Source organism: Notothenia coriiceps, unplaced genomic scaffold (genome assembly GCF_000735185.1).
Source record: "Notothenia coriiceps isolate Sejong01 unplaced genomic scaffold, NC01 NC01_scaffold00037244, whole genome shotgun sequence".
In the NCBI taxonomy this organism is placed as follows: domain Eukaryota; kingdom Metazoa; phylum Chordata; class Actinopteri; order Perciformes; family Nototheniidae; genus Notothenia; species Notothenia coriiceps.
In genome coordinates, this window is record NW_011369945.1 from 5,050,183 (window position 1) to 5,077,302 (window position 27,120).

Consider the following 27,120-nt stretch of genomic DNA (forward strand, 5'->3'; position numbering starts at 1 on the left):
TGTGTGTGTGTGTGTGTGTGTGTGTGTGTGTGTGTGTGTGTGTGTGTGTGTGTGTGTGTGACCATGTGTGAAAATATGTGAGTGTTGTGCGAAGATTTTATGTCTGCCATCATTTAAATATAGCTTAAATCCCATTTGATCCTGTTTGATCCTATTGATGCCAAAGCATTGAAACAGTCAGATATGATTAGCCGTTCAAGGGGCTGTTTTCCCAAATCCATCTTACTAGAAAGAGACTCGAGGCAAAGCCCGTAGCAAAGGGAGAGAATGGTGACTTTTGGCTGTTTTTAGCTGAGACTCGCCCTCTGATAGTGATCAGAGGGGAGCCTATTAAACACAAACCAGCCCATATATAATAGTTCTTTTTTGTCTCTGTTTTCCTCCACCATCAGAGTGCATTTACACATTATTCTCCCTGGTGGTGCTGATGACATTATTCACTCTTTTTCCACTTCATCTGAAAATAAACAACTGTGAAGAGTTCAAATTCTGGGGGTTTTGGTGAGCATTTATAGCATGAGAGCAAAAGACTTCCGTTCAAGTTTAGAGTATAAGTATTAAAGTAGTACCACTTTCTGCTAACTAGATGGACACTGAGCTGTGTTTCAGATCTAATGCCAGGTGCTCTTTGACTGTCTCTAAGTTGAAAACTGTGTGTGGGAGAGATGACAGGTTGCCTGAAGCAATGTTCAAGCACGAGTGATTCATCTCATCTCGGTGCAAGGAGGACCAAAACGATTTTTAATTCATACCCACCAAAATGCCAAGTCCTACGCATACATACATCAACAAATAGCAGATCAAACATATAATATGACTTAAGCACACAGTGATTCAAACACCCATTTTGCCTCACGATTTATAGCAGTAGCGTGCAGGCAGAATGTGATTGCTGAGTAGCTCAGTCTGTATTTATGCGTGGTGATAATAAATTCATTGTGTTTGTCAAAATGGAGCAGACGGTCTCAGAGCTGCAAAGAGAGCCGAGGAGATGCAACATGCATGAATTCAGCTGAAGTTCCCTTGCTGTAGAAACGGCTCCCAGGGTGCCAGTTTCCTAACTGGAAACTATAAATGAATGAGCAAAAACGAATTATCTTAAATATATTACACAGACCCGTGCTCCTGTAATGGGGTGTCGTCAGCTGTATTTTAGTGCCCTGTCATATTCCTCAATTGTCTTTTGGTATAATATTACTTAAACAACAGGAACAGATCATTTACAGCCATGTCGATGTTTATGCGCCAGGGAGATGTTCTTCTTCACATCCCCTTTCTCTAGTATGATGTCTCTAATCAACTTCCGCATATTTTCTTTCTATTTCTCCGCTCTCTTTTAGGTGTATGGTGCACTGACCCTGCCTGTGACAGGCGAGGAGTCGGAGGACCAGGGCCATGATTGGCTCCCCTGGCCCTGGTGTGCGTGCCTTAGTGCCATGGTCGAGGGTGTGGGGATGGGTCCTGGCTTCTTCTCTTGTTGCCATAATAACCTTGACACTTCCAGGAAGTAGCCAGGCCTGTCCGCCACGGTGCGAGTGTTCGGCTCAGCTGAGGTCAGTGTCGTGTCAGCGGCGGCGGCTCACCAACATCCCAGAAGGCATCCCCACAGAGACACAACTCCTGGACCTCAGCAAGAACCGGCTCCGCTGGGTGCAAGCAGGCGACCTGGCACCGTACCCACGGCTCGAGGAAGTGGACCTCAGCGAGAACCTCATCGCCACATTAGAGCCCAATGCCTTTGCCAGCCTCCCGAGTCTTAAAGTGCTGAAGTTGAGGGGGAACCAGCTGAAGCTAGTTCCCATGGGGGCTTTCGCCAAACTGGGCAATCTGACCAGCTTGGACCTGAGCGAGAACAAGATGGTGATTTTATTGGACTACACCTTCCAAGATCTGAGGAGTCTGAAACATTTGGAGGTGGGAGACAACGACCTGGTTTATATCTCCCACAAGGTAAGCTCTCCAGCAGCTTGTCTGTATCATGACAGTGTTACTAATGAAGAACGGGATATTTGGATGTTGAACTATTCCTTTAACAAATGAAGATAATGTTTATCATGAAATAAATTAAGCTTGAACTTCAAAAATATATTATTTTGTATACACTTAAAATATATGTTGAGCACTTTTCCCAGTACTTACGACAGCATCAGTGTATTTTGTTTAACATCATAATCAAACACCCACTGCTATTCATCATGCATATAAAGTATGTAAAATGAATACAAAGTTATGTTATTTAACCTTTTATTTTCCTGATTCCTAGGCATTCTCAGGGCTGCTGGGTCTGGAAGATCTCATAATAGAGCGCTGCAACCTGACATCCATATCTGGCCAGACGCTGTCGTACCTGCGCAGCCTGGTTACTCTTCGCCTCCGTCACCTCAGCATCATTGCCCTGGAGGACCAGAACTTCCGCAAGCTGTCCAACCTGCGGGGCCTGGACATCGATCACTGGCCGTACCTGGAGTACATCTCCCCTTTTAGTTTCCAGGGCCTGGACCTCCGCTGGCTCTCCATCACCAATACCAACATCACCTCCGTCCCCTCCGCTTCCTTCAAGAACCAGGTGCACCTCACCCACCTCAACCTGTCATACAATCCCATCACCACACTGGAGCCCTGGGCCTTCAAGGACCTGCTGAGGCTGAAGGACCTCATCATGGTAAGCACAGGGTTGGTGACAGTGGAGCTCCATGCCTTCGGAGGCCTTCGACAGATCCGGGTCCTCAACTTCTCCTCCAACAACCTGCAGACTTTGGAAGAGGGCTCCTTCCACTCTGTGAACAGTCTGGAGACCCTCAGAGTGGACGGGAACCCCCTGATGTGTGACTGCCGTCTGTTGTGGATCCTGCAAAGACGCAAGACCCTCAACTTTGACGGCAGAGTGCCGGTGTGTGCAGGGCCGGTGGAGGTGCAAGGCGTCAGCCTGAACACCTTCACCGATTCTGCACTCTTCGATCACTTTACATGCCAGAAACCTAAGATTCGCAACCGTAAGATGCAGCAGGTAAAGAAGATGATACACTAGCAAAAATGTATAAATGTCGATGTATTGATAACTAGGGTAACTTTAATTTATTCTGCAAGCACAACACGTTTTTTCTGTTATACTGACAGATTTATTATCCAGCTATTCTTCTGTATTTTCATTGGTCTGTACATTCCTTTCCTCCCACTCCCCCAGGTCGTTGCTCGTGAAGGCCAACCTGTGAGCTTTCTGTGTCGAGCTGAAGGAGAACCTGCACCTGCTATTATCTGGATTTCCCCACAGCGCCGGCGGATCACAGCTAAGAATTCAGGGCGCATTACTGTCCTCCCGAGTGGCACCTTAGAGATCCGCTACGCCCAGCTCACTGACAGCGGTACATACATCTGCATCGCCAGTAACGCCGGAGGCAATGACACCTACTTTGCCACACTCACAGTGCGCGGCCACTCGCTAGATGCTGCCTCAGCCTTCTTTCTCAACCGCTCACTGTACGGCGGCGAGTTCTTCAACGACACAAATCTGAACAGCACGCGTGTTTTCCTCAAGTTCACGCTGGACCTGACGACCATCTTGGTCTCCACGGCCATGGGCTGCATCACCTTCCTGGGGGTGGTGCTCTTCTGTTTCCTGCTGTTGTTCGTGTGGAGCCGGGGACGCGGCCAACGCAAGAACAACTTCACAGTGGAGTACTCCTTCCGGAAATCTGAACCTGTCACTGGTAGCTCCTCAGGAGGGACCAGGAAGTTCAATATGAAAATGATATGAAACAACGCAGCCAGGGGTCCCTTGGGGGAGGCATGAGCACGTCCCAAAAACGTGTTTGACACACGCAAACACACACAGCTACTGACTCGCAAAGAAGGTTGAAAGCACAATACGTTTCTGTCTATGGCTCTATTACAAATTAAGCGCCCACTTCAAAACTAAAGCTATTACTCAATTTGGTTTGTGAATGAAAATAAAGTCACCCTGATCTCACTGTCAGTGGTTTTATTCAGCTTGTTGTGAAAATCATGTCTGAATAATACTGTACAATTTGTTTTAAAGCTATTTATAGTCCATGCTCGATAAGAATAAATAGAGTTAAGACTAAAGAGATAAGTTTTCTGAATTGGCATGTAAACTGAGCTGTGGGACACTGGTAGCCATGTCTGTCTCTCTCTCTCTCTCTCTTACAATTATGAGATAATGAAAAATAATTCCTCTTTAATTAAAATGTCCCTTTACTGTATTTGGTACAGTCAGGGATTTTAAAATACATTTGAAGAAGAGAGACCTGGCTACCATCCATTTATAGAACCTGTATTTATGCTCTTCTAAAGTCTGCCTGGATAAGAATCGTGCATGTTCAAATGCAATTAGAAGTTAAGTTGTAAATTCACAGAATAAAACAAATTGTTTTAAATTGAATATGTTTTTCTATAAAGACAGATTCCTTTATTCTTAACAAGCTCTAGATTTGGACCATTCACATAAATTACAAAAACACTTGGCCTTCTCTTCTTTGTGAGATTTTGCAACAACATCAGCTGTGTGAGTTTGGGACGAGCGCTCTGACCTGCTGCCGTGGCTGCCCGCGGCCCGGAGGGTTTGGTTAGGAAGTCAAAACCATCGGACGCGGGCAGCCACGGTAACCACAGCAACCAACACGGTAGAGAGCAATGGGGACTGGGGCTCATGACCGCAGGAGGCTAGCTGGGTAAATCACAAGCCCCGATCATGCTCTTTCATCAACGGGAGAGGGTCAACCTGCCTGCCTCCGCCCTTTGTCCCGCCCTCTGCTGCGTTGGTGGACGCCTGACCTTCCCAGCGCTGCCCGGGGGGAGCAGCCCGGAGCGTCAGGTCAAACTCAGAGGCAAACAGAGGACACACAGGAACACTGTTGTGGTCTTCACATCGAAAACATACATAGCAACACTTTCATAGCACCTTTTCTCAGGAAAAGTGAAATAACTATCCTACAGAGTGACACACATGCTCTTTTTAAATATTACATTCCAGCAATACTGTAAGTAGAGCCATAAAGCCAACATTAATGTAAATGTTTGAGTGAAGAAACAAAGCCATAGTATGTATGTATGGTTTTTCTATACGGTAGCTTGTGCATGATTCTGTTAAATGATAATAATTATTGCTAATACAATTGTTCAAGTTGGTGTGATGATCACAAGACCATCTGCTGTCGCTGGGCTTGCAAAAAGTTGCACCCTGCAAGCCCATAACACACACACACATCACACCACACACAGGAGTGCTGAAACCTCATCAAGGTTCCTTGGATTGATAGGAAGAACAATCACACAATCATGTGTATTTACTTACACATGCATAAACATACAGATTGATGAAGTGCCACAGCAAAGTGTGATGCGTCTGCTCTCTGTTTGCCTCTGAGACGGTCAGTTTGCGAATGTCTCTGCCCCCCTAGCCCAGTGCATCCCCCCTACTCACCCCTAACACCCCCACACACCCCCACTGGGTCCTCCTTTGGGAGGGGTCCCTGGCTGGAGACCGAGGATTATAAAATGTAAATGAAGTCGTGTTAACCCTACCCACGCCATGTGCGTCGTATAGTGGAGAGTAGTACTGTGGTTTTAAAAACAAAAAAACAACAAAAAACTTAATTTGAAGTGTTCTTTTTGTCCTCCATTTTTATTTTTACTCAGTTGTTGTTCTCCGTGACCTTTTGGCTGTTTACCGTTTTAATGTTCCCCGTCCTCCATGTGGGACTGTTCTGTTCTCAACACCTAATGAAGTGTCCACACACTGGACAGTGCTTGTGTCTGTTTGCATCTCAGAGTGCATAAGAAATGAGACAGGATCTAAAGCGTCGTACACTAACCAAGAGTCACAGGGTAAATTGGTGAGTCACCAGATGGTCGACAAAAAAAGAAAGAAGAAAAATCAAGATGGTCTATTTTTCTGATTATCTAGGGAATAATTGAAATAGTTAAAATTCTAAGTCATACATCTTCTGGTTTTCTTAGCCTCTTTATAACCTAACCTATAGTTAAAGGTATGTATTACTACAGATGAACATGTCACTGTTTATAGAACACTAATGCTTATATATGACTTACTCACAGTGAAGAGTAAAAGAGGTGACTGAAATACTCAAAGCTGAGACGAGATATTACCCATCATTTTAAACTTCGTAAATGTTACTTACCTAATGTAAATTAACTAATGTCTGTGTATGTTGAACTTAACATGCATTTACAAAGGACCAGCAGTTGAACTTGATATAGTTTGGACCAAAAATTATTTTCTTTTTTATGAGCCGTTTTACTGGTGCTGTAAACTCTGTAGCCTACACTCTCTCACACCATTCATTGGACACTATTTACTTTAGAATATTTTCTAAAAATCCATTTACACCTTACTCACATGAAATAGCAACCTTGTTTCCCAAATCACTCTTTTGAAACTAGCTGGTGGTGAATAAGAGTTTATGTAGGACACTGCACACAAACGTAGGGACTGATTTATGAAAAGCTGTTGCTATCAAATGATTGACGTGTGTGGAACAAATTGCTTCAGTTTTAGGAGTCCTTTTGTTATAGTTACTGGAATAACTAATCCAAACTATACCTACAGCAAATGTAGAACCTATTTAGACAAATGTGTAGTTTGAAGAGAGAACCATAAACTCTTCAAACTTTTGCTAAATAAATTCTGAAACTCAATTTTTGTCCCTTGTGAGGGGTGATGAAACCACAGTTTCTGTGTCAGAATGAATAACTCAACAGTTGTTAAAGATTCATGAGACCCAATGAGAATAGAAGAAACAAATTGGCTCAGCCTGTTTTATTTCTTATTTTACAGTCACAGCCCATTTGAGTGTTGAGAACAGGACGTCTCATCATGGACCTTTCCTCTCCCCCAGCCAACCCTTTTGTGTTTCCATGTCCCGGTATTTCTTAGTAGAACATAGGGTTTAGAAGACAGTGAGGATGTCTGTAATGATCGTTGATGGTGTTATTGTGCAATCATCAATCACAACTGTAAGCGTAGATTAGGGTGTGTTTTTGTTTTATTATCTTCCTACCCTTCACTGTGCTTCTCCCCTCTTCCTGTTCCCTGTCTTCTTAACATGTCCACCCCTCGTTGTCCCTGTTCACAGTATTAGGCTGGATTATGGTTGTGTGGTAGTAGACACGTACATGTGGTCGGTGACTCAGTGTTGTCGTGTTAAGATTAGTTGCTCCTCATGATACCATCAAGCACGGAGCATTGATTGGATCAGTGGAGACAAAAGATGAAAGGGGTGACCCAGGTTCCCTAAAAATAAGAAAAATAACCATTGGTTCTAATTTCACGCCCTACTCTTTCCTGAAAAAACACTTCTGGAACTTTCCCGTTCTGGGATCTTTGTCCGGATGTGAACCAAACGGACTGTACTGTATGTATTTTCTCTGATATCTCGCCACACTTACAAATGTTGAAAGGGTGTATGTGGTGTTTTAATACCGTGACTCTCGGCCTACACTCACTTTCTGCCAACTGCGGTTCACTTTTTGTCAAGGACACAGCTCATTCACTGAAAATAGACATGTTCATGTTGGTCAGGGTTGAAAATACAGTAAGTGCTTGTAACTATTCAAGCCCCACAAGTCCTTGGATACTAGCTTCAATTAGATCTAGTACCACAGGCTTCAGAAACACATTAAACATTTTAATTGATGGACCCTTAGCCAAACATTTTTTTAGGGTGCCAGTACACACGGCTTTGCAGCCAAGTCATCGCCTCTCTCTGGTTGACAGACTCTCAGTGTTTGTAGTGAAGCTTGAGCTTGATTCATCTCCTCTGCCGTGATACTTGAGAAAGTAGGCTGAGCAATCCCCCGTTTCCTCCCCCGCCTCACCCTTTCCTGGGGTGTACTTTAGTCTAGACATCCCATTTAAAGCAGCAGCAACCTCACTTTTAGGATACCTTTCACAGGGGAACTTGTCAAAGACGCAGACTAAAATAACCTAACGTCAAAAGTCATGCCGTCATTACCAGATTAGTTATTCAGTTTTTTATTTATGTAACAGTTTCCAATGCAATATTTCCAATATTCCATTTTTGACCATCTAATGAAGAAATTCCTATATTTCTCAACTGAAAGAGCAGTCTTAGCTTTGCTATCACTATTATCCGAGGAGACTGCATTCTTACATGCATTCCTTTGATTCTCCTGTTACTTCTTACTCCATATTAGCTTTAAATAAATCCATCTCCTCCTCCAGATCTTACAGCTGCTGTTTTGATTGGATTAGACTTGAGTTGAATTATCGGAGCTGAGAGGAGCAGTAATGGGATGACGAAGAAGTGAGCTCGGCTGATTGGGTCATTACTTGGCTTATTAGTCCCATTTCCATAACAGACCTCTCAGAGCAGTGTGCCACTTAAAGCCTGGAGGCTCAATTCATGGTGTAATTGCATCTTCTTCTTTTTTACAAATTTGTGAGATCGAAATATTAAAATGGTACTTTCCTTTTAATTGGACAAAAAATATGGTTTTACAGAGCAGTCATCGTAAACCAATTCAGGTTTAATTAGACGTGTGGTAGAGCATTACTGAAGGAAAGCACCTTGAACAGCACAACTGCTTGATTTTAACCTTGACCACACAATTGCAACTGCCCCCTCCCCCATTTTCTATGTGGCAATACTGACCCCACGTGGTCAATGTGAGTAACAGCACGTAATGGGACCATCATCCTGCTGAGGGGAAGACAAAAAAAACAGCTATGCGTCTCATGCAGTGAAAGACTAACGAGAGCAAATTGACTGTTAGATTCAAAAGTCAGGACTTCACTGATTTTTCTATTATAGCCATAGTGTGACCCCCTTTGCGGGCGATGTATGCTGGGAGTTATGAGGAGAGGCCTCCACCTGAGATCAGAAGCAATTGTTCTGACCTGGTTAGCTGGCACTCAGTCTGTAGATTAGAAGAGTACTTTCAGACCCCACCAGTCTCACCCCCTTCACAGAGATCAGTAACAAACAAAGATAAGACATCACCAATCTTTCTCTGTATATGACTAATCAGAAAAATGGTCGATTCCTCTCGAGAAAAAAAAAAGCGTTCTTTCTTGTGGTTTTAGCAGGTTTAATCTATGCATGCCTTTTGTATACAGTGATTGCTCTTGCCAAACTCTCGCCTACACCTGTACGGAGAGCTATGGGTGCCATGCTGGCCATGGGACTGGTTGAAACCGACTTACTGCAAGAGCAGGTGGGACCATTAAAGTGTTTTTAATCTGGTACAACAGAGCAAAGGGGCTAATGATAACCTGCACCTGCATTCAGAGACACCTTAAAGAAGTGTGCGTCTTACAGAATTAGCATTTGTTTACTCGGGATGATTGTACTTTTACACATATCTATCCACACAGGGGATGTGTAAGCTGTAGATAAAACGATTGATATTCCAAGCAGGATGGTGGGACTGATCAATGCTGTATGGGGATAGGATTATTAATGGCATACTTTCATTGATCTATCTTGAACCTTGCCACTCTCCCAGAATCCCTCTGGAGAAGGAAGAGGCGTTCACAGCTCTTACAGACCTGGTTGGCACCCATTCCTAGGTTTCCTCATTACCTTTTAAGATGATTTCCCTCTTTAAAGAACGAGATGGTGCTAGATTTCAACTTTCCCCCCCAGGTCTTAGCTGATGTAACGCTGTCTTACCTCTTCCACTTTTCAGAGGAATCTGTCACTAACGTATAGCTCTGCATTTGTTGGAACCCTCTAATAAAATATATAGTCTCTTTCTCAATTTGGCACGGTAAAACGTTTTCTCTTCCCTCTCTCTTTTCTCTCTTCTATCTCACTCTGTCTTTTTTCTCTCTATCAACTTACTTGGCACCGACCTCGTTAAACATTTTAGAACACTTTTCATCGATCACTCCTAGTTTTTAAGCTAATGCATATTTGTTCCCTGTTAACATGGTCGTTACTGACTCCTGAAACCTAGGAATGGGTGCTGAGCGCTCCAATTAAATGCAGAGCTAACATAAGTACAAGTTGTTCAGCTTGTCACATTGAACGGTGTCAACTGATCAATCATTAAAGCATATGACGGCCTCATAATAGAAGCTGTAACTCAAATTTGGACTCTTGTTGCAAGAACGTGTGACTGTACTGATTCCTAACATTTAGATTTTGCACTGCGATGAGTGGATCCTTGGATGGGAAGAACAGAAACTGTACATATTAGATCTTTTAGCCATATCATGTCATCAAATCTGTAGACCTATTTGCCATGTCTGACAGAGGACAATGACTGTTGAACTGTAAATAGTGTAGGAATAGTAATATAAGATTTAATTGCTGCTTCTTTTCTCCAGGGATCCTCCATGTTTTGCTCAGTCCCATGGCTGCTTGGTCTCAAAGGGAAGGATGAGACAATAATGTACTTGTCTATAAAAAAACAAACAACATATAAGTCCTTTTTTTATTTTAATGTTTGTTTTATATACTGTCCGTCTTGTAAATGAACTCCTTTTCGTCATAAAAGCATGATGTGACTCTGTCAAAATTGTCCTGTGTCTCTTCTTGTTTCCTGCTTTTGTTACCTAGCATTTAAACATAGAAACTCTCACGCAAGCTACACTACATGAGAAATATGATGGTTTACCATATCGTAAAAATTGGAAAACAGTCCAAAAACATCATGGGAAAACTAAAATGTAAGAATAGTACCATGACGTTGATATCATCATTCCATCTGTGCTTTTACTGCTACATTTGAAGCACACTATTGTCTATCGTATATACTGAACATGGCCTTCCACTGAGGTCATTTCGTTTTATTTATTTCTAAGAGGTTTAAGAACCCCTTGGGGTGTGACAAATTAAGAAATATAAGTGAGAAAAACACTGGGTCTTTGCAATGTTGTATTTTACTTATTTTAGGTCAACACACAAACATTAAAGGCATACAGGAATTAGTATTCCTCACCAGAACATGGCTTTGAATTCAGCTTTCAGAAATTAAATGAAAGCCACTATAACCTTGTTTTTGTTTAGGTATTTTTCTATATTAAATAATGAAACATTTATAATCCTGGGGGAGTTATTCTAGCATTTAAGCGAACAGTTTTTTCGGCTATGGCGATGCTGTGTTTTCTTCACTGAGGTTAGCACACATTTTTCCTCTACACCAGCAGATGGCAACAATGCACCACAGTAAGAAACCATCACACAGAAAATGAAGTCAGTCAGCCAATTGCTTGTTTCTTTATTCATTTTAGTCAAAACACACAATTTAACCATACTGGTTTTCGCTTAGTGTATTATTTGTTTCATTTATTACTCGACTCTCCCCCCGCAGGCTGAAGGCAGATCAACGTGACGAACAGAGTCACTTTGGTATTGAGAGATGAGGATCAGAAGAACATTGTGTGTGTGTGTGTGTGTGTGTGTGTGTGTGTGTGTGTGTGTGTGTGTGTGTGTGTGTGTGTGTGTGTGTGTGTGTGTGTGTGTGTGTGTGTGTGTGTGTGTGTGTGTGTGTACACATTTGATCAACATCTTCGATTAGGTGTCCACTTAACAAGTCAGACCCCCTCCACCACCACCTCCATTGTGGCCTGGGGAGGGTCCAGGGCGCCTCAGCCCCCACCATAAAGGTCACTGCAGAGGTTAAAGGTGACCACACACACACACTGATTTTTCTGAGCCATCGTTCCTCCTCCCATCTCTCCTGTCCAGTCATTTTCTCTGCCCTCATCCATCGCTCTCTTTCCCTTGCCCTTTTTTTTTTTTGTCTCTGCTCTATTTGAAATTGATTGTCTTCTACCATCACAAAGACACTTGGTTCTGATTGATTGATTGGTTGGTAAGGGAAGAGGGAGAGAACATCGACACTGGGCTTACAGAGCTCTGAGCTCTGTCAAAGGAAAAAAAAAACTAAATGACGCCATTTTGATGCACTGGAATTAACCCGTATTTCAGCTGCCAGGCTGTCTGTTTGTTTATGATTCAGCCGGCTCCTACAGCAGACAAACACCAGGCTGGTCGAATTCAGATTGAAACAGGACGAGCTGAAATACAGGAACAAAACAAGTGAAAATCACACCTGTGTGATGAGACAAAGGGTAGATACAGACATGAACGTGTGGAGACTACGTCCACACAAAGGAAAGGGTTACATACAACAGGAGGAAAGACACACAGCGATGAAGCTGAAACACGTACAAATACACACATTATACAAATATACAAACAGCACATAAAACACAGGGCTAAAAAAGAATGTATTTGTAAACCAAAACCCATTTGTTTTTCCTTGTTTCTCCCCCTCTCCTCCACCTGTAGAGGTACAGTTTATCCTGCAGTTTATATACACTTATATAGTATCCATGCATAAAAGAATTGTCCCAACCCTAATGACAGAGGTGCTTCGGTTGGTTCTCTTTTTTTAATATGGGAATCACTTTAACACACAAAGAAGACAATCTTCAAACACAAAATAAGCCAAAAACTGATGCAAAACAGGAATTAGTGCATCCTTGATGAGTCATTTTACCCTTGAATTTAACAATATGCTTCTTAAATTGTATTCAATCTTTTGTCACTGATTACGTCCATCATCATATATGTAGCATCCTTTCCTGCCTGTTTAATTATTCCAAATCCTCCTTTTTATTCTTTCTCTTTACTCCAAAAAGGACAACGTGCAAACCTACAAACAATAATTTAATGTTAATCAGAAGTTGTCAAAGCATAATACGGCTTACTCCACACATTCCTTTAAAGAAATTTTAAAAAACGAACAATCATTTTGCTGTGACCTTAATGTCACTCTCATTGCTAAACATTGTCATTATTGTTTCACTACATTAACCTTTACAATAAAGATTTGAGGTATATCAAGATGAATTGTCTACACATGCCTGCCTCGATGTGATGCTACTGGACGGAGGGACCAGCAAAGAGGGTCTGGATGGGCGGGGGTCACCGGCGGGGGGCATCTAGTATCTTTTTGGAGCTGAAAGGTCTCATCACTTCTGCACTTATTGATCATGGGTAGGTTGTTACAAAGGTTTAAGTTTTAGATGTCAGCCAATGAGAGAGCGGGATCTTTGTAAACATTCAGATACACACACACACCTACACTCGGTTACAAATTACACAAAAATATCTCTGGTGGGAGTGTGTGTGGGTGTGTGTATCCTGAAGATGTGAGAGGACATTGTCTCACAAGCATGTTAACAACATTTAAAAACAAAAGGGTGGTGGTAAACAATCGTATCCCCTCATTGGGTTAAAGAAAGTGCGTTCTACATTCAAATCAAAGTTGCTTGTTTGATGTAATGAGGACCCCCTCCTGTGGTGCTCCCCCTTCACCCAGTGTGTGCCCCCCTTCACTTGGAACACTGTGTGTGTTCATGTGTGGGTGTGTGCAGAGCAGTCTATCCCTTTGTTGAAGGAAAAAGGCACTCAACACTTCCCACATAACAAACACCTCAATGTGTTCGCCATGCAGCACGACTGCTCTGTGGATGTATGTGCAATAAGAAGCATTTCTGTGTGTGTGTGTGTGTGTGTGCGTGTGTGTGTGCGTGCGTGCGTGCGTGCGTGCGTGTGTGTGTGTGTGTGTGTGTGTGTGTGTGTGTGTGTGTGTGTGTGTGTGTGTGTGTGTGTGTGTGTGTGTGTGTGCACGTCCCAGGTCCAGTTTGAACACGGCAGGCTAGAAGTATCTTTGGTATCGACGGCTGTGTCACAGTCCACTCTATTCTGTGAGGTAGCCACACACACAATTGTTTCCATCACTAACGCTCTGGGTCTGAGCTTCGAATATCTGCACTGAAAGCTACAGTTTTTCCCTCTGGACTCTAGAGGACGTCTTTAAAGTGACACGTCCACCAGGGAATCTGTTATAGTGCACGGCAGAACCCAAACTGTGGAAGAAAGTCAGTAAAATGCTTCCTTCCAGTCCGAAGATGGCGGGCCTCTGATGTTCCTGCGTCACCCTTCCTCCTCCTGTCTGCGCCTCCTCTCTAATATGATTATCTCCCGCTAGAAGATGCTACACAACAAGTGGCTTTGCCCACAAAGATAAAATTAAAAAAGACACAAAGTAATGTGGTGGTTCTCATGGTAACCAAAAAACATCCATCAGCAGAGGAATGCAGTCAAAGGGCTTCAGAGATCAGGTCCTTCCATCACATAAATTCACAAATATGCACAGTTTGTCATTTGTGGTAATCCTTCTCCGCCTGTGCATAGGATCAGTCTGTTGATTCTTCTTTTTTTTCATCTTTAAGTTTTTTTCATTTTGTCAACAAGGTGCTTCTTTACATATTCAGCACAACATAGCACAATAGTCACAAGAGAGAAACCATGTGACTATGGTACTATTATTACCCGCATCAATAGTTAAGGAAAGGAGAAAGAAAAGACACAACAGGGGGAGTAGCAAGAGAGTAGATAAATAGAGAATAGATAGAGAGACAGAGAGAGAAAGAGAGATGAAATTAAATACTATTTACATTCATTTTCATTGTGTTTCATGTCGATCACATCAATGTGTTTCTGAGGTATGGAATAGGCAGCGTGCCCGAGTGGTGCTCGCAGTTTGACGGTTGTAACATCACAGGCCTGACACGGGCGGCCTGCACCTGTTCTCTGATTATCATAAAGAGGCAAACATCATTGGCACTCAGAATCCTATATTGTGACATTTGACCTCTGCGTTTGGCCACTAGAACAGAGCAGACCACCCCCTCACTCCCTACCTTTGGACATAATAATTGTTGTTAAACGCTGGGAGTATCATCCCTGTTTGATTGTTCTCCTTTTGTAACCTGAAAATAACCTCTCACATGGCCACACAGCAAGTCGCCTTACGAGTCTTAAGAAACAAACATTCAAATGTGTATCAAAGGGTTTGTGGGTAATCATTTTGTCTCAGTTTGTTGGGTGATTGCAGGGCTACACTTCTGCTTGTCTTTATCCTAAGAGAAATCTACGCTGCATGCTACTCTGTTGCTGGATGTTCAGATGTGGGTTGAATGGACAGCAGGGGGCACTGTTACACTGAGGTGCAGCAGGTTGAATCACTGCAGAGGAATTAGACCCCAGCAGCGACACAGCATGTGAACATTACGCACATCCACACGCACGCCTGCAGGGATGCAGAGGTGGTGTGTGGTTAGCGGGTCAAAGGACCTGTCGAGAGCATTTCACAGACACTTGACACACAAACGCACCTCTCAATCAGCCTCAGTGTCTGCTACTGAAATGAGGAGTGGTTCATCACTGCCCAGCAGACACCTCTGTCTGATTTCTGCCTGATTTGTAAAGATCAACGTGTGTCTGCTCAATGTTCCCTCTCTTAAAGCTATCTGTCATGAGTGATTATTTGGTATGTTTACATCTTGACAATCAGCAGAGTTTTCTAAATCAGGCTTTAGCTAGGCTACACGGTGGTTTTAGTGTATGGATTATCTTTGGTGTTGAAGTGGAGAGTTTACGGAGAGCCACATGTGGTTGACTCTTTTAAAGCTACTGGATCTTTGGTTTGTAGAGCCACAATAAAAAAAAATGCATGTTAACCCCTCAGAGTAACATTCTGATTAAAAAGAAAACACTTAGAAAGGTTCTGATTCATCGGCACAAGTCATCAGCACTGTGAGCAGATGAATCAGATGAGTGGTCTGAAGCTACACACCCTGTAGCTCTGCAGGATTACAGTGCTTAAAAACATCCCCCCCTCCATCCTCCATGCATCTGTCCAACCACACGTCCCGATACAGTCAGGCCTTGGAGAAAGTCCCCGCAGAGGAGGTGCCGGGTTGGATCGGTGAGGAGTTGTTGTTGTTTCCGTGAGGAGTGTGAACGTGGCCGCGCACCCCGTGACCGAGCTCCTCCGAGTCCCAGCGGTCCGTGGAGCGGCGGCGGGCATTCATGAAGAAGTTGGAGACGGTGGTGAGCTCCAGGCCGAGCTGCTGTGAGATGGTGATCTGCATCTCTTTGGAGGGGCGGCGGTTCTCTCTGAAGATAGCTACCAAGGTGCGACGCTGCAGGTCTGTGAAGACCAGTCGCTGCTTCTTTGGCACCTGGTTGCGCTCTCGTCCTCGGTCCTCCTCCTTACGTTTACATGCTGGAGAGAGGAAGGGGTGGAGAGAACACATGAAAGACTTTTAGTATTAAAAAGAGTCTATGGTCCTTTAATGTTATACAAAGTTCAGATTTGAATGCAACATATTTCAAAAATGTGCAACAAGATTGGGATTCATGAGACAAGAAGTGAGGACATAAAGGGAAATGCCAAATGGTTTAAGACAGACAAATAAAATGGCCTATGGAAAAAGTAGATGGTGAAAAAGGGTTATAAATGGTAAAAATGCAATTGTTTTGTGCATGCATGTTTCAGTGGGGCCTGTGTGTTGTAATGTGATATTTGAATGTGTTGTCTCCAAAATGTACTCGTGAATATGGTCGGCCTACAGGTAGACAGTATCACATTTTGAGTTAATAACATTGCCCCCTCCCTAAATGACATGCGGGATGATACAAAGTCAGAAAGTATACGGATGAGAAAGTGAGTAGTCCGTGCCGTGGTCAGTAAAACTAAATAAAAAATTCTCTCAGACTTTCAGATTCTCCAAGTAAAAAAGGAGACATCTGCTGCGAGTACCAGATCTCCCCTTGGGATCTTTTAATGGCCATTACCCTGACTTATGTAAGTTCCAGCCTTAAAAATTGTGTATATATTATATTTTTCTTATTTTCCAAAGTACTCTAAACGTTTTCACATCGATTTCTAACCTTCTATGCTTCCTTTGTTTTCCATTTATTTCATACTTTTATGACAATCAACTTGAGAAGATCTGGAACTTGCTTGAAAGCTCACAGTATCCTTGTGTTTTAGTCAAATGTAATTATAATTTCTTCTTTCTGAAACTCTTAATGTTGGTGTGTTCAAAAGTTAAGATACAATCGTCGATCATCTTATTTAGGCTATAAACAGAGATTGTTGATACAAATCCTAGACTTCTTTCCAAAAGCTATCGACACTCATGTCCAACTATTCTTTAATATATTTCTGAAACATTACTTTGCTAAACCTTGTCTCTATAATGTGTTTAGAATAAGATAATTATCTAAAAATGGTGTATAATTACAATAGCACTTTTCCAGCCATTGCAGGGTTTTCAGGCAAATGTATTTTACAGTCCCTTGCAAATGATAATGATAAATCTTTTTCTTTATGCGTAAATAAACATAAGAAGGACCAATGGTTTAACGACCCCTGCTTACATCTGCAGTATAGCTAAAACGTGAGAATAACAACAAAAAAACATCAATGCGAATAATTGTTTATCGGGATGGATTCCCTGTTTCAAGCAAGTTTCAAATCACTACAAGTTGATTATCAAAGTGCAGTGAAATGACGTGAAACCAGTGGCCGCCGGGAGGATAGGAAATCAATCTAAAAACTCACAGAAGCTTTGAAAACGGTCGTCAGTAATGCAAAGTGGGCTGAGCAGTGACTTCGTTGATAATGGGCTAAAACATGCATACAAAAACACTAGGATTGACCTTTAAAGTTAATTTGCTTCATGTTGGTTGATGACGAGTTAGTCTTCTGTGGGAACATGATCATTACTGTATTCTCCTGGTCTAATTGTACAGTTCGGATAACCCACCTGTCAAATCTGACCGATGTACTTTCATCAATCATAAATATTGTGTTTTCAATTTGAACATGTCTAACTGCTAGTCACCACTTTAATTACATTTTGAGAATTGTTAAGACAACTTTGTAAAATCTATTGTGTTCCTGGTTCAAAATTGACCACCATAGGAAATTAATGGGATTATGTTCATCCATCAAATAGCTACACACCCACAAATCGTCAAATCTTAATGTCTATTCATTGTATTTTCCACTATTCATGTAGACATTGTTTACTGTTTAAAATGGTGATAAACAAAATGTGGTGATGATTCATGTTTTTTTTTGTTAATGTTAGGAATTCTGAACTGGAACACCAATAAGGAGGGAAGAAACGATCACGACAGGAGGGTTAATAAAAAGAAAAAAGATTATGGAGGACAAATAGTTTTCATTGTGTGTGATGTTGAAACTGGAGGAGCGGGATGTGAAATGCTGACAAAGAAGCGGTGCTCCGTGCCTGCTGTAGCTGTGGAGACTGAAGGGAGTCTGTTCTGTTCTGCTGCCCTAAAAAGCTGCAATGATCGATTTTCCGCGGTTTTCTCCTGAACACGTGGTCCAGTAATCAGGGCTCCCTTCCCCACCCGATCGATCCCCATCGATCCGCGAGACCGAGGTGTGTGTGTGCGTGTGTGTGGTGCGTGCACTGCCTCGCATTGGGGAGTATACCCGGGAGCGCGCTTAGTGACAGACAGATGGAGAATAAATTGTTTATCTGTGGAAGAACAAAGGAGATGTGGCAGAAAAAGGGTGGCAGTCATCCAGTGTGAGAGCTGAGGACAAAGGAATGTCTCCCATCATAATACGTCATTATTATTATTTTATACATAGTGTGAGGCGTGCATGAGATGTGGTGTGCATGGTGTAAGTGAAGCAAATAAACAAAAATTAGGATGATCCCTTCTAGTTTTGTGCAAATAGGAGAGGATGGGGAGAAAAGAAGAGAGGGTGAGGGGGATGAAAGGAGGGAGAGCGGGCTGCAGTGTGGAGGTGTAGTATGCAAATGATTGATGACTTTACAGCAGGTTTAGACAACAGCAGTAAACTGATTTGACTGTGGGGTGGGGGGGAGATCAATATGAATGTGCACATGTGTATGCATGGCTGTGTGTGAGCGTGCATGTGTTTGAATTGCCATTGTTCTTGCTTTTACTGCAAGCAAAGCATAATTAAGATATTTCCCTGAGCAGAGGAGGTTATATGTTTGTCCCTGCACCACAGAACCCTCCTGGACTTCTTCAACTGTTTCCCTCTTGTTGTTTTTTCTCAATTGTTTTAATTTGCCCTCAGATTGATAGCCCCCATATTGATTGATCCTCACTTCAGAACCATTTCACGGAACGTTTATTCAATTGGTTCAGGCCCAGCCATGCCAGAATCTCCTCGCGGCTCTCTAAGTGCTGTCTCAAACCAAACTCAATACTCCCTAATGTAATGACTGAATGCTAGTGCTAATATAGTGATAATTTAATATGTAATGCCTGTTTTCGAACAACTTCTGCTACCGCCCATTTTACAATGTCAACACCACTCTGGTTCTCCTCCATCAGCTCCTCTCTGCAGCTCCGAGGCCTGCAGAGCAAACAAGTGGAGCCGAGGAGTTAGCACCAGGCCTGCTCATCAATGCATATTTCAGATAATCAATAGATCCATCTCAAATGAGACCCCTGAACATCCTTTCCCAAGCAATGAATAGGACCACAGGGAAAGTAGAGAGGGAGCTGCTCATTAAAACAGCCTCTCTTGAGACCAGAACCTCAGTGTTAGGCTATCTTCAGTTGCCTCTTTACCAAATGGGCTTTTCTGAAGAGACAAGGCTCAGCAGTCTCAAGTGGCACTTGCTTGTATCGTCTATTTCATTTGTCCTGGTGTCAATGATGCTATAAGGTCATTTGCTTAATGCCAAACTCTTCCTGATCTCAATATCAAAATGCTGGATGTGCAGCATGTTAAGCTGTCCTCGTGCCTCCTTTACAGTAAGAGCTGCTTTCACTTAAGTGGTTGCTGTTTGCCATAAGACTGCACTTATACATGAAGATGGGAAGAGCAGTTTGGATGATGGTTGACTTTTGTTTGTTATATTGCAGGATGTGACAGCCATGAAGCTACAGTACTAAGAGGGAGCTGGCTGACAAAAACGACTGTATTGGACAACAATCTGTGATATTCAGCCAATGTCTTTAAACTTTCCCTTCTTGATAAGAGTGGCAGATGTGTTTTCCATCAAATAAATACCACTTCCCATTTAAAACTCTGGAAATGTCATAGTTCTCCTTCACACACAGTATTTGAATCGGCAAAAGACACAAACTTTCTCCCATACATCACTGAAAATCTATTTAACTTTAGGTGGACAGGAGGCTTTAAAAGTCAAGACCACAATGGAATAAATTGCATTTTGACCGCAATTGGCTCCGGTGAACACAGACAAACCTGTGTTAAACGCTGTGCATGCATCATTCTGCACAGTGACGCTCAAACAGCCAAGATCATGCATCCAGGCTAACAATAGCATTTGGACTAAAGACACTCTGCCTAAAATGTTAAATATGTAGGAGTGACATGATATTCTCAGATGACAGCTTTGTTGTTGCAAGCCAATAAGTGAATGTGAGTCATATTTAAAAGGCCATATATTCATCTATTTATCCAAATCCTGTGCTGTGATGAGATGAAAAATGCATGTTTGTGACTAAGTTTAACAGTGTGTGTGTGTGTGTGTGTGTGTGTGTGTGTGTGTGTGTGTGTGTGTGTGTGTGTGTGTGTGTGCGTGCGTGCGTGCGTGCGTGCGTGTGTGTGGTGGTACTAAGTTTAACAGTGTGTGTGTGTGTGTGTGTGTGTGTGTGTGTGTGTGTGTGTGTGTGTGTGTGTGTGTGTGTGTGTGTGTGTGTGTGTGTGTGTGTGTGTGTGTTTGTGTTTGTGTTTGTGTGTGTGTACATGGGGCATGAGAGGGCAGACGGTGAACTAACCGCACCGTGCTGCTGCTACTCGGCGCCTGGACGGACGGATGAGACCGGGCTTTGTGTCCGGAGAGACGGGCCCTCTCCCGCCCTGGACGGACTACTGCAAGCGAGAAACAGTTTGGCGTCAATCACTCTCTGTCACACCTCTCAGATGTACGCTTATTGATTCTATTGATCATATTATAGGCCTATTCATTGCTGGGAAAAGGAAAACGCCATTAACCCCACCCGCATTAACACAGAGCAGTGGTGAAACAAAACCAAACCGTCTTTAAAAAAAAGACTACCAATTGATTAGGATTGGATTATTTGAAAGCTTTCGTTTATTTGTCAATGTAAAGCCTGTGTTGTCCTGTTGAGACGAGTGATCGGCAGCTTTAAAGCCCAGCTATCGGCTTTTAGTCTATAAACCGTGTTTAATGCCTCTCCTCTTCCCCTACAACTAAACGGTCACTTTATTTACTCCAAAAGAGCTCAGAATAAATGGGCCAATTGAATAAAGAGAGCACAGCTTTAAACATTTGCTGCTTAATACAAAACGAGTTCTCGGTGCCACGAAACTAAAAACGAACTCCCGAGAAGGAAGAGAAAATAAATATCTTCAGCATTCCGAAAAACGTAGACACCTTTATTATTATTATTATTATTATTATCTTAGAAACGTATGATATTTCCAAAAAAAGACATAAAAAGAAGGCAAATAACAGTTTGACCGATTCAAATTCAATTGTTTTTTGAGGGGAGAATGTGTTTGATTGAAGCCTCAAACACGCTTTGAATTGCCCGGATGTAGTTTATTTTCCCTTTTATTATCGCAAGCGTTTCAACAGTTCATTTTTTTATTTGACAAGAAGGAGTGCTTTGCTCTAAAATATTAAAATGTGTGGGGCCTGCTATATCGATATATTGATTTAAATTATGATTAATAGTGTAATATTGTAGAGTATAAAGCTAACACTTTTTGAGATACAGGTTATCAGTTAGCTGGAAATGTATTGAGAATTCACTTAATATAAGAAAGCCTGTCCTGCCGGGCAAATCAAAACAATTAATACAACAACAATTAGCTAAATGGGAATTTAAGTAACTGATCAAGTTTTGCTAAAATAATTCTCTGCTCGGATTTAACCCTCATTATAAACACTCATCCACACACTTTTCCTCTCACTCTCTCTCCCTCTTTCTTTCTCAAACACACACACACACACACACACACACACACACACACACACACACACACACACACACACACACACACACACAGAGTTGCGTAATCCAAAAAACAGTATTCTCTCCCTGTTGACATATGTGTGTTAAAATGTATCAGAAGAAAATAATGCAAGAGCTACTCAAAAAAAGGTGGAGGGTTGTTTTTATATATTTGTGTCACCTAGTCTCATTATAGACGACCTCTATCAAAGTTTGTGCTGATCTGCATCATGCCAAACAAATGTGTTATACTTTGAATAATGACAACAAACATTATATTCTATTCTTCTATTCTAGTTTGATGCGGTCGAAATAATGGGAGGATAGGTCATAATAACCACAAACATCTAATCTCATCAGTTCATCAGGTAATTCAAAAAATGTGGCTTTGGATTGGTGTTGTATAAAGTTTTTGAGACTGTGTTAATAATATTGCAGAGTCTTCCTAAGTCTGGACACATTCATTATCATTCATACTGAGTGTCAAAATATTTCACTCACTTCAGTGTTCCAAAATGAGTCCTGTCTCTGACAGAGAGAGATGACCAGAGAGCAGAAATGAAATAAGGGTGAAAGTCAAAGGATCTGCTTTGCTGATGCTGGTACAGAGCCAGAATAGAGAGAAGGGGGAGGAAGGCAGGGAGGGAGAGAGAGAGCCGAAGAGAGCAGAGGAGAGGAAATCAATACCGATTCAGAGTGAGTCAGATAAGCCTGAACAATGTATAGTGCAGACACACTCTATAACCCAGTCACACACACATATGTGGAAGCACTCACACAGAAACACACGCTCACAGACGCACACGCCGGGTGAAATGTGCTTGCATGCCTCCATAAAGGCGCATTACAAACCCCATAAAGCATTGCAACCTTTAAAATCATAATGACATAACAACCTTGGATTGCTTTGAGGATTCGCTGACATGAGCAGAAAGCACTCATTACTACGACTCGATAGGCAACTGGACGCTCTGTTGCTCTTTGTCTACTGTAAGAGGCTCTTAAGCTCTGATCTTTTATGTTTGTGGTCAAACACCAGCCTTCCTGATTTCACTGCAAATATTGCAGTTCTTTTGTTATAAATGCTCAGAGAGACTTCCTTTTCCAGCCTCATAAATATGTGATTTTTTAGCACTAGGAGTCCACACCATCCTTGGTGCCAGATCTGAGCTGTTGATATTCCACACAGGATGTTTTGGGATGTAAACAGTGTTCTTGAAAACCACTAACACACTCCCTGCCGTGGTGTTTAGGTGTGTGGTCCTTAGCTGTTAACCACAGATTTGACTTTGCTTACCTAGAAGATGCTGTTTCAAGCGCTTACACCACCGCTCTCTGCCTCTCTCTTTCTTCCCCTCTCCCTTCCGTCTCCCTTATACTTATCAATTATTAAGGTCGGTATTGATCCTTTCACTACCCTGCCTCTATCTGGCTGTTCACACAAAGCCAAAACCTGCCTGCCCTCTCTCAATCAATGGCATCTCCAGGCTCTTTTTCCATATGTCAGTTTTGCTTTTCTCGCTTTTGCACTTAACCTGGGCCGAATGAAGTTTTGTACATCCCAAATTAGTCCATTCAAACTCTTCAGAAAATATGAGAAACAGCAGACTGCTATACATCTTTCATGCCACAGGCAAGTTTGATGGGCATGAAAAGATGGGCGGGCAGGGAGAGTGGAACATGGCTGTGTGCATTGTTTGACTTTATGAAACAGCTCTCGTTCATCCTCCAGTCCAGTCATGATTTTTTGTTTTGTTCTGTGGCGCTGATCTGCTGAAGCCAAACAACCTGCCTGCCTGTTGCCAAGTTAACCAGGGGAAGGTAAGCGATATTATTGTCATAAGCTGCAGAGAGGGAGAGACAGAGAAAGAAAAACAGAGAGGGAGAGCACCAGGGAGTGGGAGAGAAGGGGGTTGGGAAGGGGAAACGGCCTTATTGATCTCCTATGTGCAAAGCCAGGCAAACACTGAAAGGACAGAACTACACTATTAATGACACTCACAGCCTCAGCCACTAATCCTCAGCTATTTATCTACCCATCTTTCTATCTATCTATCCATCTACAGTGTGTATTCATCCATCCATCCATCTATCTATCTACGTATCTATCTATCTATCTATCTATCTATCTATCTATCTATCTATCTATCTATCTATCTATCTATCTATCTATCTATCTATCTATCTATCTATCTATCTATCTATCTATCTATCTATCTATCTATCTATCTATCTATCAACCATCTTCTGTTATCAGAAAATATCCAGTGGGGTTTTTGGTTCATCAGTGTCAAAAAAAACAACAACTCATCTAATTCAACATTTTAAAACTATTCAACATTAAAAACGACAAGACGGTGTATACTTTTTATAGGTGCTCGATTATCTCTAATGTATTGATTCTGATAATCATAGTCACATCCGGTGCCATACAAACGCAAAATGTGGCAGAATTACTATTAATGTTTTGCCTGTTTTTTCTGTCCTAAAAACTCCAGATGCTCCATAGGTTCTTATCTTTAGGCCTACTGGTCCCTGCTGTTAGCAATCCACATCTCAGCTGCAATCAATATTTCATCAGAACATTTTGAATATATGGTTATTTTGAAATATATCTTGGGGTCACATGTAGGCAGTGTTGGAGATACATTTCTGATGTAAGATTTTTTATGTCTGTACGTGTTCTGGTAAGGGCAAAGTATAATGAGTGTTTTACATTTTTCTTTTTATATCCATTGAAATCATGTTGAAGTTCCTTCTCATCTGACTCCTCTGCTTTTCTCACACCAGCCATCATACCTGTCTATGATCTACATTTAGAGCTTTTACTACAGCGTGCTAAAGCCGGAGAGACCGTGTGGTTATTGCGACTTTCAGCTCTGATACGAGTATTGATCCTTATGCCACATTTAAAAGGGAGAGTGGGAACTGGCGTATTGATCAGGCAGCCTGGGGTCACCCCGCTTCTCCCGCGCAACTAGTTGTCCCAGTAACCCCAGCACCACCACTGCTGTGTGTTTATAGACGGGCAGAGAGAGAGAGGGGGAAATGCGTCGGGGGAGGGCAACTATTTCGAGGTTTATTGTGAATCAATGGCGATTTGCTGTGTGCCAATCAAAAATATAGACCTGCAAATGTGGTCTACAACAGCCTGCTTAAACGAAATACCCCCGCCCAAAACACTCATTTAAAACTGTTTTAAAGAGCTGTGATTTCTATATAATAAGAAAACTATAGGCTATATTTGCTTATGATTTTAGCGTAAAGACAGTGTTGATCTTAAACCGCTGTGACTCTGCGCGCTTTGTTTTAGCCGGGTGAACTGTCCATAGTGCTGAATGTTTTAGGCCAGTGCAAGTTCGTTCAGTGTGTATGTTAATAGTTTTTTTAAATTGAGGTGGAAGGTGACTGGGCTGTTTCTTCAGAATAATATGTTTTCATGTGAAATAATAATACTGAAAGCAGAGTGTCTTACCGGCCAGCCGGAGAGCAGACATCCTTTGAAACTCGGGCTCCTGCAGCCACTTCCACATCCTCCTGAAGGTCTCCCGGCCTGACTTGAGCTTGCCCCAGGGTTTGGGGTTCCTCAGCAGGTCTGAGAGGGTTCCCTGCGACCGGCTCAAGATCCTCTGCGCGAATATGGCCTGCGGGATGGAGTATCGCTTTAACTCAGCCGTTATCCGCTGAGCCACTTCCTTCGTGTTAATTTCCTCCCCCTGCATGCCGGATCCTGATACTCCCTGCCCGGCTCCATGGCCGTGCATCTCCCGGTCCCCAAGCATCACCGCGCCATTCGCCTGGGAGTGCAGGTGACTGTGCGGGTGGTGGTGCATGCCGTTGAGGTTGGAAATCATACCGTGGCCGTGGCCCCCTAAACTCCTCGCCAGGTGCTCCTGGTCACTCCGGGACAGCATGGACGCGTGGGACTCAAACCCGGACACCGGAGAGAGCATCTTTGTTTCATTGGAGAGGTGCGCGCTCGGCCCGTAGGCTGACAGAGGCTGCTGGGAGTTGTGCAAAGAGCCCAGCCCGCTGGACAGAGGGGAGAGCGAGCCGTGACCCATGCCGGACACGGACATCTCTTTGGGGTAGTGGCTGTAAAGATTTCCCATGGAGGCGAGCCCCCGGTGGTCGTCCCGCATCAGCGTGAAACTTCCGCTTACGTTCCCGGCAGAGAGTCGCTGATGAGCGGCAGCGTGGTGGTGCGAGTGCGTGGGGTGAAACTTATCCGAGACGGTGGATATGGAAGGTAGATGCTGCAGGGGGGTGAGGGTGGTGTACGTGTTACTGAAGCTCATCCCGGTCTCGCACATGCTGATGGACGGGTGCAGGTGTCCGGACAGCGATGATGGGTCTGTCCGGTAGTCCCCGCCGGAGCCCTCCAGGAGCGAGGCCATGCCGGACACCATGGCTGACCGCGAGCCGGGACCGTGGGCGACCAGGTTCCGGGGATTGGAGCTCGGGGACGGCGACGGCCGAGCGTGCGGTGAGCTCATGAGGTCTCCCGCCTGGGAGTGCGATGAGAGGCTGTGGAGGTTCTCCATGGTGAGCTCCATATCTGAAAGGATATGTCCCACCCTCCCCACCCTCTCCCCCTGTCTCTCGCTCCTGCCTCTGACGCTCTCTCTTAGCCCTTAGCCCTCCTGGAGCGATAAACTGAGTAAACCGTTTGAACGCCAATCCATCGATGAAGACTGTACGATCAATCCAGCGCGGTGCAGATAAATTCTGGTATTCAGAAGAAGCTGCAGAACCGAGTCTCTCCGTGGTGCTCTATGCCTTCATGTGGGGCTCTCTCGGGTTGTATCTCATCTCTGGTCCAACAGCGCGGCCACTATGAGAGGCTGAGCTGCGCGTCAGGGAGCGCGCCTCTGTAGATTTAAAATATGGGGCGGGTAGGAGTTTCCTTATAGTATTCTGGGATAAAACTAACTGGGATTAAAAAGCATCCAGTGAAATCAGAATGCCTCACACTGGTTATCCACACGTTCACATGATAGCGCTATAATTAAATATGTAGAAGTTTAAGTATTATAAATAGTGCATCTGTGTGTGGGCGTGTGCACGCACATAGCCTTCCTGTTCACACACTGATTGATTTTAAATCTAAATTGGGAAATTATTGTTGTCCCAGCAGCATTGTTGTCTAACATAACAAGTGAGCTAAACATATAAAATATAGAATAAGATACAAATGTTGTAAAAAAAAAAAAAAAGGTTAACAACAAATTAATGACACTAGAAAATTCGTCACTAAAGTATCTAAATAATACACAATATA

General features: G+C 43.0%; 2 protein-coding genes across 2 annotated transcripts; one reads left to right on the forward strand and one right to left on the reverse strand.

Annotated features, from left to right (window-relative positions):
- The first annotated feature begins 1,345 nt into the window (after window positions 1-1,345).
- Window positions 1,346-10,509, forward strand: LOC104964519 (leucine-rich repeat and immunoglobulin-like domain-containing nogo receptor-interacting protein 3). Its single transcript, XM_010793328.1, has 3 exons — window positions 1,346-1,950; window positions 2,264-3,007; window positions 3,185-10,509. The coding sequence occupies exons 1-3, from the start codon at window positions 1,396-1,398 to the stop codon at window positions 3,752-3,754; spliced, it is 1,869 nt and encodes a 622-aa protein (XP_010791630.1). The 5' UTR covers window positions 1,346-1,395; the 3' UTR covers window positions 3,755-10,509.
- A 5,233-nt stretch (window positions 10,510-15,742) lies between these two features.
- LOC104965215 (hepatocyte nuclear factor 6-like) lies at window positions 15,743-26,395 on the reverse strand. Its single transcript, XM_010794175.1, has 2 exons — window positions 25,315-26,395; window positions 15,743-16,089 (listed from the first exon to the last, which is right to left on the reverse strand). The coding sequence occupies exons 1-2, from the start codon at window positions 26,393-26,395 to the stop codon at window positions 15,743-15,745; spliced, it is 1,428 nt and encodes a 475-aa protein (XP_010792477.1).
- Window positions 26,396-27,120: the final 725 nt, after the last annotated feature.

Bases quoted from the DNA above. Each gene is read 5' to 3' on its own strand.
- LOC104964519 (XM_010793328.1), top strand. From the start codon at position 1,396: ATGATTGGCTCCCCTGGCCCTGGTGTGCGTGCCTTAGTGCCATGGTCG. The intron at 1,951-2,263 runs GTAAGCTCTCCA...CCTGATTCCTAG, and splicing joins TGGTTTATATCTCCCACAAG to GCATTCTCAGGGCTGCTGGG. The intron at 3,008-3,184 runs GTAAAGAAGATG...CCACTCCCCCAG, and splicing joins GCAACCGTAAGATGCAGCAG to GTCGTTGCTCGTGAAGGCCA.
- LOC104965215 (XM_010794175.1), bottom strand. From the start codon at position 26,395: ATGGAGCTCACCATGGAGAACCTCCACAGCCTCTCATCGCACTCCCAG. The intron at 16,090-25,314 runs GTAAGACACTCT...TCCTCTCTCCAG, and splicing joins GTCTGCTCTCCGGCTGGCCG to CATGTAAACGTAAGGAGGAG.